A 19,525-nucleotide genomic window follows, 5' to 3' on the forward strand; every position below is an offset into this window, starting at 1 on the left:
GCAGCCCAAACTGATTAAGACAGATTTTGATACCAAGAAGTGGGTTGCTCTTGTAACAGATAAGTAAAAATGTGGAAGTGGCTTTAAAATTGGGTAATGGGTAGAGGCTGAAGAGTTTTGAGGTACATGCTAGAAATATGGACTTAAAGGCATTTCTGGTGAAGTGTTAGGAATGCGAATCTATTTTTGGAAACTGGAGAAAAGGTGATTATTGCTATAAAGTGGCACTTGGCCAAACCATTTTCTAAAGTTTTGTGGAAAGTAGAACTTGAGAGTAATGAAATTGGATATAGAGGTGAGGATATTTCTAAGCAAGTGTTTGAAAGAACAGCTTGATTCCTCCTGACTGCTTGTATGAAAGGAGAGATGAATTGAAGAAGGAATTGATAAATAAAAATGGACCAGAACTTGAAGGTTTGGAAAATTTTCTGTATTACCAAAAAAAAAGAGAAAGCATGTTCTGAAGTGAGCACCAAGAGTGTGACTGAACTACCACTCAATGGTTTATGGGGTTGTATGACCAAAAATACTGTCAGTTTCAATGAAAGGGGTCAGAGACAAGATGAATGAACTAAGGCTGTTAGATTTCTTAGATTTGACAGGTGTTTAAGTAGAGGGAAAAAGACCCCAAAAGTGATTCAGAGATTGTCAGGGATATTTTTCCTTGGTTTCAACAAACTAGAAGCTGGAAGCCTTGGGACTGGTACTGCCCTACAGAGCCTTGGGAATGGGACCCCCCACCTAGAGCTGTTTGGGTAATTATTGCAACCCTGGAGGCCTGGAGGGCAGAGTGTGAAACCAAAGAGGATTCTTTCCCAGCCTTAAGATCTAATGGAATTTGCCTTGCTATTGGGACTTTTTTGGAGCCTGCCACCCCTTCCTTTCTATTTCTCCCTTCTGGAATAAGAATGTCCATCCTGGGGCTGTCCCACCATTTTGTTTTAGAAGCACATAAATTGCCTGATTTCACAGGTTCACAGCTGGAGAGAGATTTTGCTTCAGGATAGAGTGTACCTCAAGTATCACCTATATCTGATTTAGATGGTAGTTAGGTAAACTTTGGACACCATAGATTTTAGAGTTGATGCTGGAATTTGTTAAGACTGTTGGGATAGAATGAATGTATTGTGCATATAGGAAGAACATGAATTTGGGAGACTGGGGTGGAATGTTATGGAATAAATGTATATGCCCCCTCAAGATTCATATGTTGAAGCCCTAACCCCTCAGTGTGATGGTATTTGGAGATGGAGGTCTCTGGGAGGTAATTAGGTCATCAGGGTGGTCCTATTTTAATGGGATTCGTGCCCTTATAAGAAGAAAAACTAGAGAGCTTTCTCTCTCTCTTTCTCCACCATGAGAGAGCACAAAGGGAGAAGGAGAAGCAGGCCCCCCGCTGAGCAGAGAGCCTGACTCTGAGACTTCCAGTCCCACGCCCATCCTAGAACCCCAGGATCATGTACCCAGTGGAAGGCAGACACTCAACCGTCTGAGCCACGCAGGCACCCCCAGAATTTAGATTTTGTAGTTATTGTCTCACTGTGCTATTTTTGAAATCAGAAATTCCATACCTGCCTATATTACATCTTTACATTTAAAATGATGCCCTAAATACTTGGAATTTTTTTAAAATCTCAGTTAATTTATAATTTGGTTACTTTGACTCTGTGCATTACCCATTTCTAAATGAAAAAGCATAATGTTTTTTACTAAATTCTAGTTGGATTTAATATACAGTTTTAATGTTTATAGTTTGATCATTACAAAGACAGTTCACTTTTTTTTTCAACTAAAAGGAAAAGACAAAAGCAGGCCAAAATCTATTTTTATAGAAAAAGATTGATATATTTGTGCATAACAGTTACCTCCCACTTGACTTAGAAATTTAAACAAAATAGGAATCAAGATGATCTTTATATAGTAGGTATGATACTGTAGATAAATAATGTATGAAATGTGTGCACTGTTGAAGTTTGGACAGTTGTCAGATAAATCAAATTGTGTCTTAATTTTATTTCAGAGAATGTAAAAGTCGAAGAGACCAGCCTCACAGTATAATAATATTTTCTCTTTCCCTGTTCTTTATTCTACTCAGTATACTTGTGTATTAATAATTTTAAGTGACTTTTTCTGTGCATTTTTATTAAAGACAAGTGTTAAATCTTCAGTGCTTTTTAGTTCTTAGATCTCAGGAATTGTTTCAATGAATGATGCATATATATATCATCTTAGTTACTATAAATACTTTTTTTCATAATTTTAAGTGACTTTTTCTGCATTTTTATTAAAGACAAGTGTTAAATCTTTAGTGCTTTTTAGTTCTTAGATCTCAGGAATTGTTTCAATGAATGATGCATATTTATATCATCTTAGTTACTATAAATACTTTTTTTCTGGGCAGGTGGATCTTAGTGAGTATACAGAATTGGAAATGTTTTTATAGCTGTTAGATATTCAAAAATATCTCTGGAAAGCTGAGATATTTTACCATAGAAAATTCCTGTTACATCATCAGAAATAGAATTTAAACATATTTTCCATATAAAAAGACTTAACCACAATAATCATATTATTTGAAAGACTTAACCACAATAATCATTATTTGAGTCTAAGTCATACAGGAAAGTGATCACAGTGTTTGGTTGCTTAAGTTATGTATGCTTATTTTTGTGTATGATATTCTTCTATATAGACAGATTTTCTGTGTCATTGCTTAAGAACAAGAAGATTTGGGGAGGTTAAATCGAATTTGGGTAAAATATTTCTTGAGTATACATTATTTTACATAAATTATACTGTCGTTGAATATGTTAGAAATGTTGTCGTTAACAAGAAAAATAACTACAGATCTGCATGTTTTCCTTGACCTTCCTGCAGTTTATTATGTGTGGTTTGATTTTCCTTTTTTTTTGTTACTTGAGTATTTTCTTCCCAGAATGAAAATGAAGTGTATTTTAAAACTATACTACAAAAAGGATTGTCCTCTAATTTAGCATCACATTGTTAACCTTGTATTCATTAATTCTCTGCTTATAAAATTTGAAGGACATACATTCTGAGACAGAGTGCGTTAACCACCATAGTCCTGATAGCTGTGTAACCGAACACATTGTGTCATTATTATAATCCATGTTTGCTATACATTTGCTTCTGGGCTGTTAACATACACTTAAGTGGGTAATTATTACAGAAGGTGCCTTCTCCTTGACTTTGATTCTTAGCAGCTCAGGTATTCAAGTACAATTACGCTATAAGTTTTGAGATTTAGTTTTCTCTTTTGCAAGTTATTTTTGGAACCTGTATTCTGACATTACTGGTTTCCAGACAAAGTGTTTGGTCAACTTTATTCTAAAGAATTAGTAAGATATTCTTAGTGTTTATTCTCTTATTTTCTACATTTTTGTTAAATTATTTAAAACCATATAATACTATATTTAACTGGTAAGTGCTGTACCAAGAACCGATTTCTCCACCTTATAGAAGCCATCTCTAATTTATGAGATTTTATTTTGCAAGTTTGTATTCTCAATTCCATACCACTATTTATATAAAATAAAAACAGTATTATAAGCCAATTAAGGGGCACCTGGGTGGCTCAGTAGGTTAAATATCTGCCTTCAGCTCAAGTCATGATCTCAGGGTCCTAGGATCAAGCCCCGTTTCAGGCTCTCTGCTCAGCTAAGAGCCTGCTTCTTCTCCCTCTATTGCCACTCTGTGTACTTGTATGCTCTCACAGTCTCTCTCTCTCTCTCTCTCTCTCTCTCTCTTTCTCTCTCTCTCAAATAAAATGTTATAAAATTTTTTTAATTAAAAAAAATGCTAGTTAAGTTCATAGAGGCACATTCATAACGTTATATTCTCGACTCCTGATACTAATTCTACTGACTTCAAATCTGGGTCTGGGGGTTAAGACAGTATGGTAGGAAGCAAGAAGAGCTCTCTTTGTTGGCAACTAATGGTAAGAACATCAGTAAGGCTTTGGCTTTCCCAGAGTTACAATTTTAAATTAGAAAATTTTAAACTCAAGAATCATTGGTAGAGTTTCAGCCAATGTAGTTTAGACAATTAAGAGTGAAATGTTTCTGCTCTGGGCTCAGTTCAGCTTTACAAATCCCTAAATTCAATTATATTCTAAGTAAATCGCTTTTATTGACTTCTTCCTTCTTTCTACATTTGAATCCACAAATTGTTTTTAAAGATTTTATTTATTTATTCATGAGAGACACAGAGAGAGAGAGAAGAGAGAGGCAGAGACACAGGCAGAGAGAGAAGCAGGCTCCACGCAGGGAGCCCGATGTGGGACTTGATCCCCGGACTCCAGGATCACTCCCTGAGCTGAAGGCAGGTGCTTAACCACTGAGCCACCCAGGCATCCCTGAATCCACATATTTTCTAAGTGCTAATCTATGCAATTGAGTAAGGATAGTCGCTGATAAAGGGGAAGGACAATGGTCACAATTTATTAATGTCGATCTTTTGTAGTTTGGGACTAGGATCTTTTTGTAAGTGTTCTTTGTTTTGGGGAGTGGGTTGCATGCATTGTTTTTCCTGGAAAGATCCTCTTCTGTATATCATTTGGTATGATTTAAATGTATCCTTTTTCTTATAGGTTTATGATAAATGTGCCAGCTCTAGAACAAATGAATCAGATTTTACACATCTTATTTATATTTTTACCCTTTCTGTGGGCACTTGGGACTCTGCCCCCACCTGATGCACTTTTCTTATGGGCAATGGAGCAGGTTTTAGAGTTTGGCCTTGGAGGCTCATCTATGTCAACTCACTTATGGTAATCATCTTAAATATTAAAGTTGTATGTAACTTATTCTTAAAGTATAATTTAAAAATTTTTAAAGCAAATCTTTCTTTTTCTCTGCAGGTTATTAGTAATGTTCACCATTTCTGCTGGAACAGCTGTAACATCATATTTCATTCCCAGTACTGTTGGTGTGGTTCTTTTCATGACTGGACTGGGGTTCTTACTAAGTCTTAACCTAAGTGACATGAGTCTTGTCTTCAAACACAGTGTCACCAGAGTTGGAACCAAATCTAAAGCTTCACCCAGTGGTTCAGAAAAACAGTTTACTTGGAAAGAATGCCTTTTCTACATCATCATATTAGTCTTGGCTCTCACAGAAACTAGTTTGCTGCATCACTTTGCTCGTTTCCCACAGATTTCCAATAACAGTCCTCAGGCTATTGTTGGCTATATTTTGATGATATTGCTTATAATACTATGGATACTTAGAGAAATTCAAAGTGTTTATATCTTTGGAATTGTCCGAAACCCTTTGTATCCAAAGGATGTGCAAACTGTGACTTTATTCTTGGAGAAGCAAACAAGACTTGTGAAGATTGGTGTTGTCAGACGGATTTTGCTAAATCTAGGTAGGAAGATAAAATCTATATGGAATTCCCATATTTTTGCATATACAGCATGCAGGCGTTTATTCTTTTATGTTTGTTTCTTAATTTTTTTTCAGTTAATTGCTTAAATATGCTCATAAAAATCATATTAGCCAAAATAAAATATGGTAGAAGCAGTTATTTTGCTTTAAATTTGTTTCTCTCTCTCTCTCTCTCTCTTTTTTTTGTCCTAGTGTCACCCTTTGCTATGATAGCATTTCTTTCACTGGACAGTTCCTTACAGGGGCTCCACTCTGTGTCTGTCTCCATTGGATTCACAAGAGCCTTTAGAAAGGTAATCCAGATAAGCACCCAACAGTATTTTTGTACTGCTAAATGTAATTGCAATGTTGTTTATTCTACCAATTTACTTAAATCATTAAACTCTACCTAATAAAGTGGATACTCTGGTACTACAGGTATGGCAGAGTACAGAAAATGCTTTATTGGAGACAGTCATTGTGTCAGTAGTACACTTGCTGATCTCCAGTACAGATGTGTGGTGGAACAGAAGCCTGGATACAGGAATCAGACTCTTACTGGTAAGTATATATTTTTAATAGCTCTATTTATTTATTTATTTTATTTATCTATTCATGAAAGACAGAGAGAGAGAGAGAGAGAGAGAGAGGCAGAGACACAGGCAGAAGGAGAAGCAGGCTCCATGAAGGAAGCCCGATGTGGGACTCAATCCTGGGACTCCAGGATCATGCCCTGGGCTGAAGGCAGATGCTCAACTGCTGAGCCACCCGGGCATCCTGTGTTTTAATAGCTTTATTGAGATGTATTTGACATACCGTAAATCACCCACTTACTCTGTTAGTTCAGTAGTAGAATCCTACAACCATCACCACAGTTAATTTTAGACCATTTTCAACATTCCAAAAAGAAATCTCACACATATTAACGTCATTTCCTATTTCCACTCTCCATCTCACACATCGCCCCATTCCAGCCCCAGCAACCATTAATGTACTTTCTGTTTCTCTGGTTGTGTTATTTATCAGATGATTGATTTTTAGGTTGATTTCACTTTTTGTCTATAATGAGTAGTGTTGCTATGAACATTTGTGTACATGTTTTTGAACATAGGGTTTTTTTTTGGACACATGTTTTCATTCCTTTTAACTATATATACCTAGGACTGGAATTTCACTTCCACTTCGTGGCTTGCTCTTTTATTGTTGAATTTAACAGTTCTTTATATATTCTGGATACAAGTTCCTTGACATATATATGATCAACAAAAATTTTCCCCCATTGTATAGGCTGTCTTTCTCCTTCTTGATAATATGCTTTGAAGCAAAGAAGTTTTTGATCTTGCTGAAGTTCAGTTTATTTCGTTTTTCTTCCGTCTCTTGTATTGTTGGGGTCATATCTAATAAACACTGCCTATTCCCAAATCATAAAGATTTACTGTGTTTTTTTCTAAGAGCTTTACAGTTTTAGGTCCTACATTTGAGTCTATGATTCACTTTGAGTTTATTTTTGTATATGATGTGAGGTGGGGTTCCAAATCCATTCTTTTATATATGGTATATACAATTGTCCCGGCATCATTTATTGAAATGTCTTTTTTTGGTACTCTGGTCAAAAATCAAATGAAACGTGAGAGTTTATTTCTGGATTCTCAACTCTTTTCCATTTATCTGTGTGTCTATCCTTATGCTCCTACTATCCTATCTTTATTACTATACTTGGTAGTAGGTTTTGAAGTCGGGAAGTGTGAGTCTTCCAACTTTGTTCTTTTTTAAGATTGTTTTGACCCAGTGCCCTTGCATTACCATGTGAATATTTGTTTCAGCTTTTCAGTTTTTACAAGAAGATACCTGAAACTTTGCTAGATTACCTCAAATGTGTAGATCAATTGCCATCTTAAAAATGTTAATTCTTCCTACCCGTCAACATGACATGTCTTTATATTTAAAATCTTTATTTCAACAATGATTTGTAGTTTTCAGTGTTACAAGTTTTACACCTCTATTAAATTTTTTCTAAGTATATCATTATTTTTGATGATATTATAAATGGAATTGTTTTCTTAATTCATTTTTTAGCTTGTTTATTGCTTGAGTTTAGAGTACAGTTGATTTTTTTTAATTTTAATCTTGTGTCCTAAAACCTAACTTCTATTAGTTCTAGCAGATTTTTAGATTTTTTTTTAAAGATTTTATTTATTTATTCACAAGAGACAGAGACAGAGAGAGAGAGGCAGAGACACAGGCAGAGGGAGAAGCAGGCTCCATGCAGGAAGCCTGATGTGGGACTCCATCCCAGATCCCCAGGATCACGCCCTGAGCTGAAGGTGGTGCTAAACCGCTGAGCCACCCAGGCTGCCCAGATTTTTAGTAGATTTTTAAAGACAATTTGTGTGTAAGATCACATCATCTGCAAATTAGATATAATAGAGATATTTTTACTTCTCCCTTTTCCATCTAAATGTCTTACCTACTTGTCCTTGCCACAACCTCCAGTATAATATTGAGTAGAAAAGTAGACATCAAAAAAAAAAAAAAGAAAAGAAAAGTAGACATCTTATGAGGAAAGCATTCAGTCTTTCTCCATTAAGTTGATGTTAGTCTTTTACCATTAGAACAATATCAGCTATTGTAGATGTTCTTTTGCACATTGAGGAAGTTCCCTTCTGTCTGGTTGATCTTTTCATCATAAAGAGTGTCTAAAGTGATTTTGTCAGATGCGTTTCCTGTGTCATGTGGTTTTTGTCCTTTAATCTGTTAACATGGTGTAATATGTTGATTTCTGGTGTTAGACCAACATTGCCTTCTAAGAATAAATGCCATTTGGTCATGGTGTCTAATCCTGCTTATAGGTTGCAGGATTTGGTTGGCTAGTATTTTTGTGTGGTTGATATTTACATGTATTTGTGGCTTTCTTTTCTTGTCATATCTTTTTGGTTTCAATATCAAAATAGCACTAACTTCATAGAATGAGTTAGGAATTTCATACATTATTCTTAAATGTTTGATTATATTTGATAAGTATCTTAAAATTTTTGTGGTATGTAGTATTTTATAATATAATAATATCCGAGCCTCAGCTTTTCTCTGTGAGTAGCTTTTAAATTACAGATTCAATTTCTTTACTTTTTATAGCTCTGTTCAGTTTTTCTATTTCTTCTTGAGTTGCTTTATGTTTTTCAAGGAACTTGCCAGTTTCATCTAAGTGATTAAATTTATCAGCATATAGTTCATAGTATTCTCTTATAATCCTAATTTTTTTTGTAAGATTGGTGGTTAAGTTACCTCTTTCATTCCTGATTTTAATAATTTGAGTCTTCTCTGTTCTGTTCTTGGTCAGTGTAGCTAAAAGTTTGTCCATTTTATTGATCTCAAAAAACTAGCTTTTGATTTCATTGATTTTCTCTATTGTTTTTATATGCTCTATTTTATTAATTTCTGCCCTAATCTTTATTATTTCCTTCCTTCTGCTTACTTAAGGTTCGGTTTGTGCTTTGTTTTCTAGTTTCTCTAGTTTCCTAAGGTGGAAGATTAGGTTATTGATTTAAGATCTTCTAAAGTAGTCATTTAAAGTTAGCTATAAATTGCCCTCTGAGCATGTTTTAGCTGAAACACAAGTTTTGGTATGTTGTATTTTTGTTTCATTCATCTCAAAATGCTTTCTCATTTTTTTGTGTGATGTCTTCTTTGACCTGTTGGTTATTTAGCAATGTGTCTTTTAAATTTTTTTGGTAAGTTTTTTTTTCTTTTTTTTTTTTTGTAAGATTTTTTTTTTTAAGAACTCTCTACACTCAGTGTGGTCAAACTTACAACCCCAAGATCAAGGCTTGCATAGTCTACCAGTTGAGCCAGCCAGGCACCCCTGCAATGTGTCTTTTAATTTCAAGATGTCTTTCTATTTGTTTTTTATTCCTATTGCTGATTTAATTCTGTTTTGATTAAAGAACATACTTTGTGGGCAGCCCCAGTGCCCCAGCGGTTTAGTGCCGCCTTTGGCCCGGGGTGTGATCCTAGAGACCTGGGATCAAGTCACACGTCGGGTTCCCTACATGGAGCCTGCTTCTCCCTCTGCCTGTGTCTCTGCCTCTCTCTCTCTCTCTCTCTCTCTGTCTCTGTCTCTGTCTCTCTATCATGAATAAATAAATCTTTAAAAAAAAAAAAAGAACATACTTTGCATGATTTGTATGAACATAACTTAGTATAACTGCAATCTATTAAGTTTGTCTTTGGCATGGCTTCTGTTTCTTAATTTATAAAAAATACTCTCTAAAATAAGGATGAATTAAGGATAGTTGCTTAGCTATTTACCACTTCTGGTTCTTGTGACCTAACAAGCATAAAATAGAAAAGTTAGTCAATCTTGAGACATAGCTAGCACTCTGTTGGTTCTCTTTAGTATTACTTTTTTTCTAAGAGAGCTCAAACTTTTAAAAATGTAGACATTTATTATTTGTGAGGTTGGAAAAAATTATAACAAAGAATCTCATATAAGGACTATTTCCTCAAAAATGTTACAGCCATAATAAAATTCTACAGTTTTCCTTATATGATCTTGAAAATTCATGAAGTCTTTGAAAATAAAAAAAATCATTTTTACATTTCTACAGGTTGGTATCATGCGTGATCGTCTGATTCAGTTCATCTCTAAACTACAATTCGCTGTGACTGTACTTTTGGCATCGTGGACTGAGAAAAAACGTCGAAAGTCAACCACCTCTTTATGTATACTCAACATTGTCTTCTTTCCATTCGTGTTGGTCTTCATAGTTTTTTCTACACTACTCTCCTCTCCCTTACTCCCCCTCTTCACCCTTCCTTTGTTCTTGGTGGGCTTTCCCCGACCTATTCAGATTTGGCCAGGAGCAGTGGGCACCACAGCCTGCATGTGTGCAGATACAGTATACTACTACCAGATGGTCCCAAGTTTGACCACTGCATTGCAGTCTGCAATGGCAGCTGGAAGTTTAGGTAAGTACATGGGTTGTGCTTTAAAAATCCTCACTAATGTAAAGTACAAAAACATGAATATAGAGAAAAAGTCTTTTATCCAAACCATTATGTAGATTTTAATATTTTTGATATATGGCAGAAGGAGTAAATATGAAATAGAAGTATATCTCTTCTTATTTTGAGGTAAATAATAAAAAAATAAAAAATAGTAAGAAAAAATTTCATTAAGGTAATTTGACATTTTTAAAAAACATTTCCTTAAATAAAATCAGGTTCTAATCCCAGCACTATACCATGAAAACACCTATCTCCCAAAATTTCCATGAATTTATAGTGTGTTCACATCAAGTAGATGCAATGGCTTAGATCCATAAATAGGAAAAATTAGCTTTAATATCAGATTGAAGGGCTTATGAGAGTTTGTTCATATCTTATTAGTTATTGTATAGCAACGTAAGCAGTCTGACAAGGTTACAGGGCAAGATAACAAAAGCTGTGGTCAATGATCGGTAGTCTCCCAAAAATGAAGTACTATGCAAGTATCCATAAGGAAAAATATTTTTGATGAGGATGAACTAATTTTATGAATTAATGCTTTCATTGTATGCCAACTATAAATTCAACTATATTTAACTTCTTGAGGTTAGTTTCAGGTTAGGCACAAGCTGATGACAGTAGTGTGTTGTCTCCTACCATATGCCTTAGCTCTTGAAACTTGTTTTAGAAATCTCCAGTGACATCTTGGCAAACCTATTCCAGGCAGAATAGCAATTTCAAATTGGAATTTTAATGAAATGCTTACTTGGATTGAACTTTTCTAATTATCTATTATCTAAAATATGCTAGGTAATCTAGGAAAAACTTTGTAGTATAAATTTTTTAATGAATAATATTTCTTTCTTAAAATGATTTTTTAATCATTTCATCCACTTCTAATTAATGTTTATTATCTAATACTATGCCACTTTTAAAAATACCTGTGAGATTTGACTTACATCTGAAGTAATAAATAGGTAGAAATTAATACTTTATAATCAAATCAGTTATACTCAGCAAGAAGTGTGTCATAAAGTTTCCCTGGGGACAAAAAAAAAAACAATGAGATAACATTTCACATATATCTGGCTGGCAGAAATATAAAAGTTTAAAATTACCAAATACTGGCTAGGATATGTGGAATGGGAACCTTCATACCCTCCCGGAAGGAAATATAAATTCATAGAACCACCTTGAAGAGTAAATAGTCTGTAGTAAAGGTGTACATATCCCATAACCTAGGGATTTAGCTTTAGGTTCCATAATTCTAATTAGATTCTAATTCTGGAGGAACTTCTACACATGTGGTTTGGGGGTCCCCAAGCCCATATCCTGGTTTGGTGATTCACAAGAGGACTGGCAGAGCTCAATATATCTTTGGACTCACGGCTAAGATTTATTATAACAAAAGGATGCGGAATAAAATCAATGAACAGAAAAGTTAGGTAGAGTAAAACATGGTGCAAGCTTCCAGATGTCCTCTCCCAATAGAATGCCACAGAACGTGCTTAATTCCCCACCCATATGTTGTCACAACTTGTATATATGGTGACTACTAGGAAAGCTTATTTGAGACCCTCTACCTAGCATGTACCAAAATTCCAGACTCCCAGAAGGAAAGCAGGTGTCCAGTATAAACTGTATTGTTTGTACAGGGGGATCCTTGGATGGCTCAGTGGTTTAGTGCCTGCTGTCAGCCCAGGGTGTGGTCCTGGAGTCCCAGGATCAAGTCCTACATCGGGCTCCTTGCATGGAGCCTGCTTCTCTCTCTGCTTAGGTCTCTGCCTCTCTCTGTGTCTCTCATAAATAAATAAATAAAATCTTAAAAAAATAATAAACTATTGGTTGTACAAACTGTTTAGGCACAGTGAGACTTTTATCAGGGTCACCACCATCAACCAGCTTTGCAAGTAGGACTTTTAAAGGGTAGCCATCAATTCTGCTATTTTAACTCTTTACTGTACAGTACATTGTATAAGCAGACTTACGCAAAGCTAATCCCTGCAGTATTAAAGTTTTTGTACAGTGTGGTAGGTAGCAATTACTGTAAATTTTAACACCACAAAACATTTTTATATGCCTCTTTATAAAAGTGTCCAAAATGCTTTAAGTAAATAATTAATGTGAAATTCAGTTTTATGCATTTTTTACATTTAATACTTTTATACTTTTAGTATTTTTCCTACTGTATTTAGGATTTTATATAGCAGATTCTACTTGTTTCTCTAGAAAATATATCCTTGAATTTTTATGTATTATCACCTATAGATTTTCTCTTCTGTTCCTGTTCCAGTTCCAGTAAAGAGCTTTAATTTAGCCCCCTGATATGCAATGAATAATTGTTTCTATTCTTGACATAAAGAGAGAATAAAAGGAGCTATGAAACATTCCAAATGTGCTATCAATTTTGAAGATTCACATGGCAAAATAAAACAAGCTTGAATATTACTTACCTTTTTTCTCTAATTTGTTTTAGGTCTCCTCTTACCTGGGTCTCATTACTTGGGCCGTTTTCAGGATCGTTTAATATGGATAATGATTCTAGAATGTGGTTATACATACTGCTGTATTAACATTAAGGTCATTGTACATTTGAAACCTCTTTCTAGTATTATAGCACGTGTGTAAAATTTTTTTACCTGTTATAGACATATCATACACTTAATATTTCAATTTAAGAGTATCAGTTTAAGAAAAAAAGAGTATCAATTTATCAGCCTGTGAAAACACCTAGGGATTTTTAAAGTGTATTTCAATATGCACATGTTGATAGGTAGGCTACTGTTGATTGCATAATAGAGCATAGTAATAAAATACACCTGCCCTCTTTTTGTCCAGTCCTGTTCTTTTTATCCTTATCTAGTTGAGCATCTCAAAATTGTGACTCAGTAATATTTTTTCACTCCTACATCACATAAGCATTCTCAACGTAATGAAAGAGCTTATTCTGATCCTTACTCCCCTAACTGCTTCACCCTGTTTTTCTCCTCTTTTTAAAGCAAAATGCCTTAATAGGATTACTTATAATCAAACATCAAATTTCATTTCTCCCATTTTCTCTTCAACTTACTCTAGGTTTTTGACCCTGTTGCCTGTTACTGTACCAAAACTGTCCAAGTTTCCAGTGGCTATCACATTACTAAATCCAATGACTCGTTCTCAGACCTGGTCTTATTTGACCTGTCTGCAGCATTTGACACAGTCAGTGTCTTTTTTTAGCTTATTTCATGGGTCAGTCCTTGTCAGTCTCCTTTAATGGTTCCTTCTCTTTCCCTTGACCTCCTTTTTTTTTTTTTTTTAAGATTTTATTTATATATTTGAGAGACAGCATGAGTGGGGGAGGGGCTGAGGAAGAGAGAGAAGCAGACTCCGTGCTGAGCAGGGAGCTGGATGCCAGGCTCCATCCCAGAACCCTGGGATCATGACTTGAGCCCAAAGCAGACACTTAACCAGCTAAGCCACCCAGGTACCTTTCTTGACCTCTTAATATCAGACTGCCCCAGAGCCTGGCAGTCTTTGGTGACAACCCCATACTTCTGGTTGCTCAGCCCCAAAGCATCTGATCTTTAGTCCAGTGAAGTAAACTCCTGTTTACTTCATACCCCGCATGCACTCCAACAAGAATCCTGTTGGCTCTGTGTTTAAGCCATATCCTATATCCCACCACGTCTCACCACCCTACTATTAGCTCTCTTTATCTCTTTCCAGGTAATTGCAATAGCCTCCTAAATGGTCTCCCTGCTTCTTTCTACCTGTGCCTCCCTATGTCTTCTCAACTAGAGTTACCTTTAAAATCTAACTCATATCATGTCAATTCTCTACTCAAAACCATACAGTGTATCTCTTTTTTTTTTTTAATTCAGAGTAAAAGCCAAGGGCCCTGGATGGTCAGGCTATTTCCTCTTGGCCTCATCTTACTACTTGAATCTTGAATCTTCTCTACTCCAGCCTACTGGCTCTTCTCTCTACCTGGAACACCCCTCCTTCACATAAGCACACAGCTAACTCCCTTACCACCTTCAAGTCTTTCTCAAAAGTCACCTTCTCAGTGAGATCTACTATGGCTATCCTATTTAAAATTGTATTCCCACACCCATCCTGGCACTCCCAGTCATCTTTGGCTTGCTTTACTTTTTCTTTATTTTTATAGCACTTATACCTTCTAACAAACTATATAATTTACTTATTATTTTCATTGTTGATTGTCTGTGTCCCCTTTACTCTCTAATGTAAATGTCACAAGGGCAGGGCTCTCTGAAGAGACATATCCTAAGCCCCTGGAACAGTGTCTGGCACATAATAGGCCCTTGATAAATATTTGTTGAATGAATAGTGGTGAATGAATGAATGTTTTGTCTTAGCACCAACAGGATAAAATTGCTGGTGACTAAAAAGCTTTTTCTTTTGCCCAGTGGTTCTCTAAATTAAGCTCCCTAGATTAGTAATACTAACATCTCCTGGAACTTATTAGAAATGGACATTCTTGGGCACCACTTCAGACCTACTGAATCAGAAACAAGAAGTGGGGGGCTGACAGTCTGTTTTAACTGCCCTCCAGTGGTTCTGACTTACCTAAAGTTTGAGAACCTAGTCTAACCTGTACAGGTAAGAGAAGGCAAAAACTCATGCAAAATATGAGGACATACTGCTTCATTTAGGCTGTATTTTTAAAATGGTATGTTTTATAATACCTAATAATGTGGATCCTTTATTGATCTTTTGTGCTCTGTCATATATGTAAAGATTACACTTTTTTGATGACAAACTTTTTTCTTTTTCATTTATTTGGACATAAGGTGGCTTAGCAATATCATCTTAACCAATATTTATTTATTGTATGCTTTAAAGTTTACAAAGCACTTTTTAAGAAATTATTTTTTAGAAAGAGATTGTTAGAGGGGAGGGGCAGAGGGAGAAGTAAAGAAAGAATCTTAAGCAGGCTCCACGCCCAGCACAGAGCCGTTGTGGGGCTAGATCTCAGGACCCTGAGGCCATGACCTGAGCCGAAATCTAGAGTCCAAGGCTTAACTGATGAAGCCACCCAGGCACCCCAACAAAGCACTTTTATTACTTAAATCTTCACAACCCTATGTGCAAGGATTAGTTTTCTTTGAAAGAGAAAGAAAAGGATTCTCTGGATAAGTGATCTACTCATGATTATGTACTAACACCTGGTAAAGCCATGATTTAAAAATGGCTTCTGATGTCACATTCCAGACTCACTGCTTGGATCCTAATACAACCCGACAGCATTGTCTTTTATTAAAGGCACTGGTAATTTTGTAAATATGTGTAAATAAATGAACAATGGTAGCAATAATAACAGAAAACAGTGACCTGGTTCATCCTCTTCAAGTGATTCCTTGTAGAGAAGTAACAAAAATGTGTTTAAAATTCACATAAAAACACATTCAGGGGTCCTGGGTGACGCAGGTTGGGCATCAGAGTTGGTTTTGGCTCATATCATGATCTTGGGATCATGCGATTGAGCCCCACATTGGGCTCCACACTGGGTGCAGAGTCTACTTGGTACTGTCTCCTCTCCCTTTACTCCTCCCTCCCTTCAAATGAATGGATACATCTTTAAAAAGGAAATAAATAAGGGGATCCCTGGGTGGCTCAGCGGTTTACTGCCTGCCTTCAGCGCAGGGCGTAATCCTGGAGTTCCGGGATCGGGTCCTGCGTCAGACTCCCTGCATGGAGCCTGCTTCTCCCTCTGCCTGTGTCTCTGCCTCTCTCTCTTTCTCTCATAAATAAATAAATAAGGTCTTTTAAAAAAATAAAAAGGAAATAAGTAAAAAGGAAATAAAAACATATTCATAATATTCATTCTGTCAGCATATATTTGCTGCATACCTGTTGTGTGCCAAGTACTGGTTAGGCACTGCAGGTATAGTAATATCCAAAAGAGAGCTGCTTTATGGAGTTTACATTATACTTAGATGAGACAGACAGTAACCAAATACATAAATCTATATGATGATGATGATGATGATGTTAAAAACTGGAACAGGAAAATGAGTAAATCATTGTGGCATATCCATACAGTAGAATAATGCTTTCATATAAAGTAGGATAAAAAACTACTGTATATGCTATATAATTCCAATTTTACCTCTTACCCTCCAAAAAAATTTTATATTAAAAAGTTTTTTGTAAGTGTGATTTGACCTTGACTATACATATAGTCATTCAAAATTGCAGTCATAGTCAATTAAATTGTTTTGGTAATTTCTAGTGGCATTCTATAATTTCTTTTAAAATAGCATTTTTCATCTGTATGCAGCATCAAGTGTGTTTAAGTGGCAATAAGTTTGAGTAAAGGAATAGTTCTTGAGTTAAATAAATTTTTTTGCATTTTCTATATTTTAATTATAATCCAATATGTGGGCACATAGAAAAGTAGTTGCTTTTCTCTGTGTAATAAGTGATCATAAACTGAAGTACTTTTTATTTCCTGTTTAGGGGTTAGAATTGCAAGAGACGTCCTGTCATACTGCTGAAGCTCAAAGAGTTGATGAAGTTTTTCAAAGTGCCTTTGAACAAGAATCTTCAAGAATATGTTCTATTAATGAACACTTTGGAAATGTCTTGACACCTTGTACTGTTTTGCCAGTAAAACTCTATTCTGATGCCAGGAATGTTCTATCTGGCATAATCGATTCTCATGACAATTTAAAAGAATTTAATGGTGACCTTATTAAAGTACTTGTGTGGATACTTGTTCAGTACTGCTCCAGAAGACCCAACGTGCAGAAGGTTGTTCACGAAATGGAAAATAAAGGGAAAGCATCCCCAATAATCCTGCCTGCTTTGACTGCTTCACCACAAACCCAATCCCCAGAAGACACAGATAGTTTAAATTCAGAAATTTTGGATGACTGGTCTGATGATAATATTTTTGGCGATGAGCCAACTATCAAAAAAGGAAAAGAAAAAGATCAATTAAAGGTTGTACCAGGTATAAATTTGCCTATTCCAGGATCACTAGAAGCACAGGAGGTTGGCGATCATTTTTTAGGCACAGTTCCTGAAAGCAGTCTTTACAAGTCAGTTATATTGGGATACCCTGTGGTTGACAAAGGAAAACCAAAAGATATGGCATATATCCCTCTCCTGGAGTTCAGTTGTTCTCATTCTCACTTGTTAAGCTTACCTGAAGAGTGGACATCTAATTGTTTGCCTAATTCCAAAATGAGGGAGATGAGCTCATTATTTCCAGAAGAGTGGTATCAATTTGTTTTAAGGCAGTTGGAATGTTTTCATTCAGAAGAAAATGCCTCAAATGTACTGGAAGAAATTGCAAAGGACAAAGTTTTAAAAGACTTTTATGTTCATGCAGTAATGACTTGTTATTTTAGCTTTTTTGGAGTAGATAATATGGTTCCCAGTCCTGGTCATTTATTGAGAGTTTACAGTGGTGTTTTGCCTTGGTCTCTTGCCTTGGATTGGCTCACAGAAAAGCCAGAACTGTTCCAACTAGCACTGAAAGCTTTCAGGTAATTCGTTTTGATTATATATAAATTACTGGTAGAAAATACTGATTTTTTAAAAAATAACCTAGAAGGAGATACTTCATTTCTAACTTTCAAAAATAATCACTTTCCTAAAAATGGGGAAAAAGATGCTTAGCGATTATATCAGGAGTACATTTTAATTTCTACTTCTTTTTATTTTGTTTATGTGGAGAACCTGTTTTTCATATGACTTAATGGATTTCTTCACTTTCACTTCACTCTATCATTCTCCTTGATCTTTTTATCTAAAATATGTGTGATTTCAGTGCAGAGTCTTAAAAATATTGATTGAACAAAATCTATTTCACCTATAAGGTTGATTTTATAAATTTTATTAAAAATTCTAAAATTCTTTGTTTCTCCATTTTTAAGGTATACTCTGAAATTAATGATTGATAAAGCAAGTTTAGGTTCAATAGAAGACTTTAAAGAGCTGACTAACTGCCTTGAAGAATATGAAACTGACTGGTACATTGGTTTGGTATCTGATGAAAAGTGGAAGGAAGCAGTTTTACAAGAAAAACCATACTTGTTTTCTCTGGGATATGACCCTAATATGGTAAGGCTAAAAATGTGTTTTTAAACATTTTTGTATATTAACCTTAAATAACAGAAATCAGTTATAAAGTATTTGAACTAGTTGATAGAGATACAACATTCTGGGTATGGATATATTAATTATCTTGTTAAGGCATTTGCAACCGTGACTTTATGGCCAACATAGTACAATCCTAGAATGACTATTTACTTTTGGAAACGTAATGTGAGCCAATTAAAAATGTGTAGCCATTGTGTAATAACTGACCTATAAGATAGCCAAGTAAACTTAATTTCTTAAATTGCTATAACATATTTGACTACATGGATTATATTCCTGTGCCAAATTTGAGTCATGACTTATCATTTTGGACTTGACTCCTAGAAGAAAAATTAATTTATAAGTGGCAGAGTATTCCTTTTGCTGACTTCTCTGTTTTATTTTTTTTCTATTTTTTTTCTATGTTTTATTTGAAGCAACTCTGACCTGTGAAAAATCAGAGACTCCGGGAGTTTTTGTTTTTGTTTTTTTTTAGATTTTATTTATTTAATTCATGAGACACACAGAGAGAGAGAGAGGCAGAGACACAGGCAGAGGGAGAAGCAGGCTTCATGCAGGGAACCTGATGTGGGACATGATCCTGCGACTCCAGGATCACGCCCTGGGCCGAAGGCAGGCACTAAACCACTGAGCCACCCAGGATCCCCAGGAGTTTCTTTTTTTTTAAAGAAATTAGTGGCTCTTCTCATTACATTTAAAATGTCATCAAGTGTGCACAATGTGATTCAGTGTTATAAGCTCATTATAGGTTTCATATCTGGTATTGCAGCTTGAGGAGCTCCACAGATGTGCTCTTCATCAAAAATAATGAAAGTTATTTTTTTTTAAGGTTTTATTTATTTCAGGTAGTGAGAGAGAGAAAAAGAACAAGCAGTGGGGAGAGGGAGAAGTAGGCTCCCCACTGAGCAGGGAGCCTGACATGGAGCTTGATCTCAGGACCCTGAGATCACAACCTGAGCTGAAGGCAGACACTTAACGGACTGAGCCACCCAGGCACCCAAAAGTTATTTTTAAAAAACAACCATTTAAAGACTTGGAAT

The 19,525-nt window shown here is 35.5% G+C and overlaps 1 protein-coding gene across 1 annotated transcript in view; it reads left to right on the plus strand.

Moving 5' to 3' along the window:
- PCNX4 (pecanex 4) overlaps positions 1-19,525 on the plus strand; it is a 40,688-nt gene that overhangs the window by 12,865 nt on the left and 8,298 nt on the right. The window contains exons 3-10 of the mRNA XM_038544859.1: positions 4,610-4,789; positions 4,880-5,388; positions 5,601-5,701; positions 5,826-5,948; positions 9,992-10,352; positions 12,847-12,950; positions 16,836-17,869; positions 18,260-18,446. Of these exons, the coding sequence (XP_038400787.1) occupies positions 4,610-4,789; positions 4,880-5,388; positions 5,601-5,701; positions 5,826-5,948; positions 9,992-10,352; positions 12,847-12,950; positions 16,836-17,869; positions 18,260-18,446 (2,599 nt within the window). The remainder of the gene's footprint in view (positions 1-4,609; positions 4,790-4,879; positions 5,389-5,600; positions 5,702-5,825; positions 5,949-9,991; positions 10,353-12,846; positions 12,951-16,835; positions 17,870-18,259; positions 18,447-19,525) is intronic.

This window comes from Canis lupus, chromosome 8 (genome assembly GCF_011100685.1).
Source record: "Canis lupus familiaris isolate Mischka breed German Shepherd chromosome 8, alternate assembly UU_Cfam_GSD_1.0, whole genome shotgun sequence".
Lineage (NCBI taxonomy): Eukaryota > Metazoa > Chordata > Mammalia > Carnivora > Canidae > Canis > Canis lupus.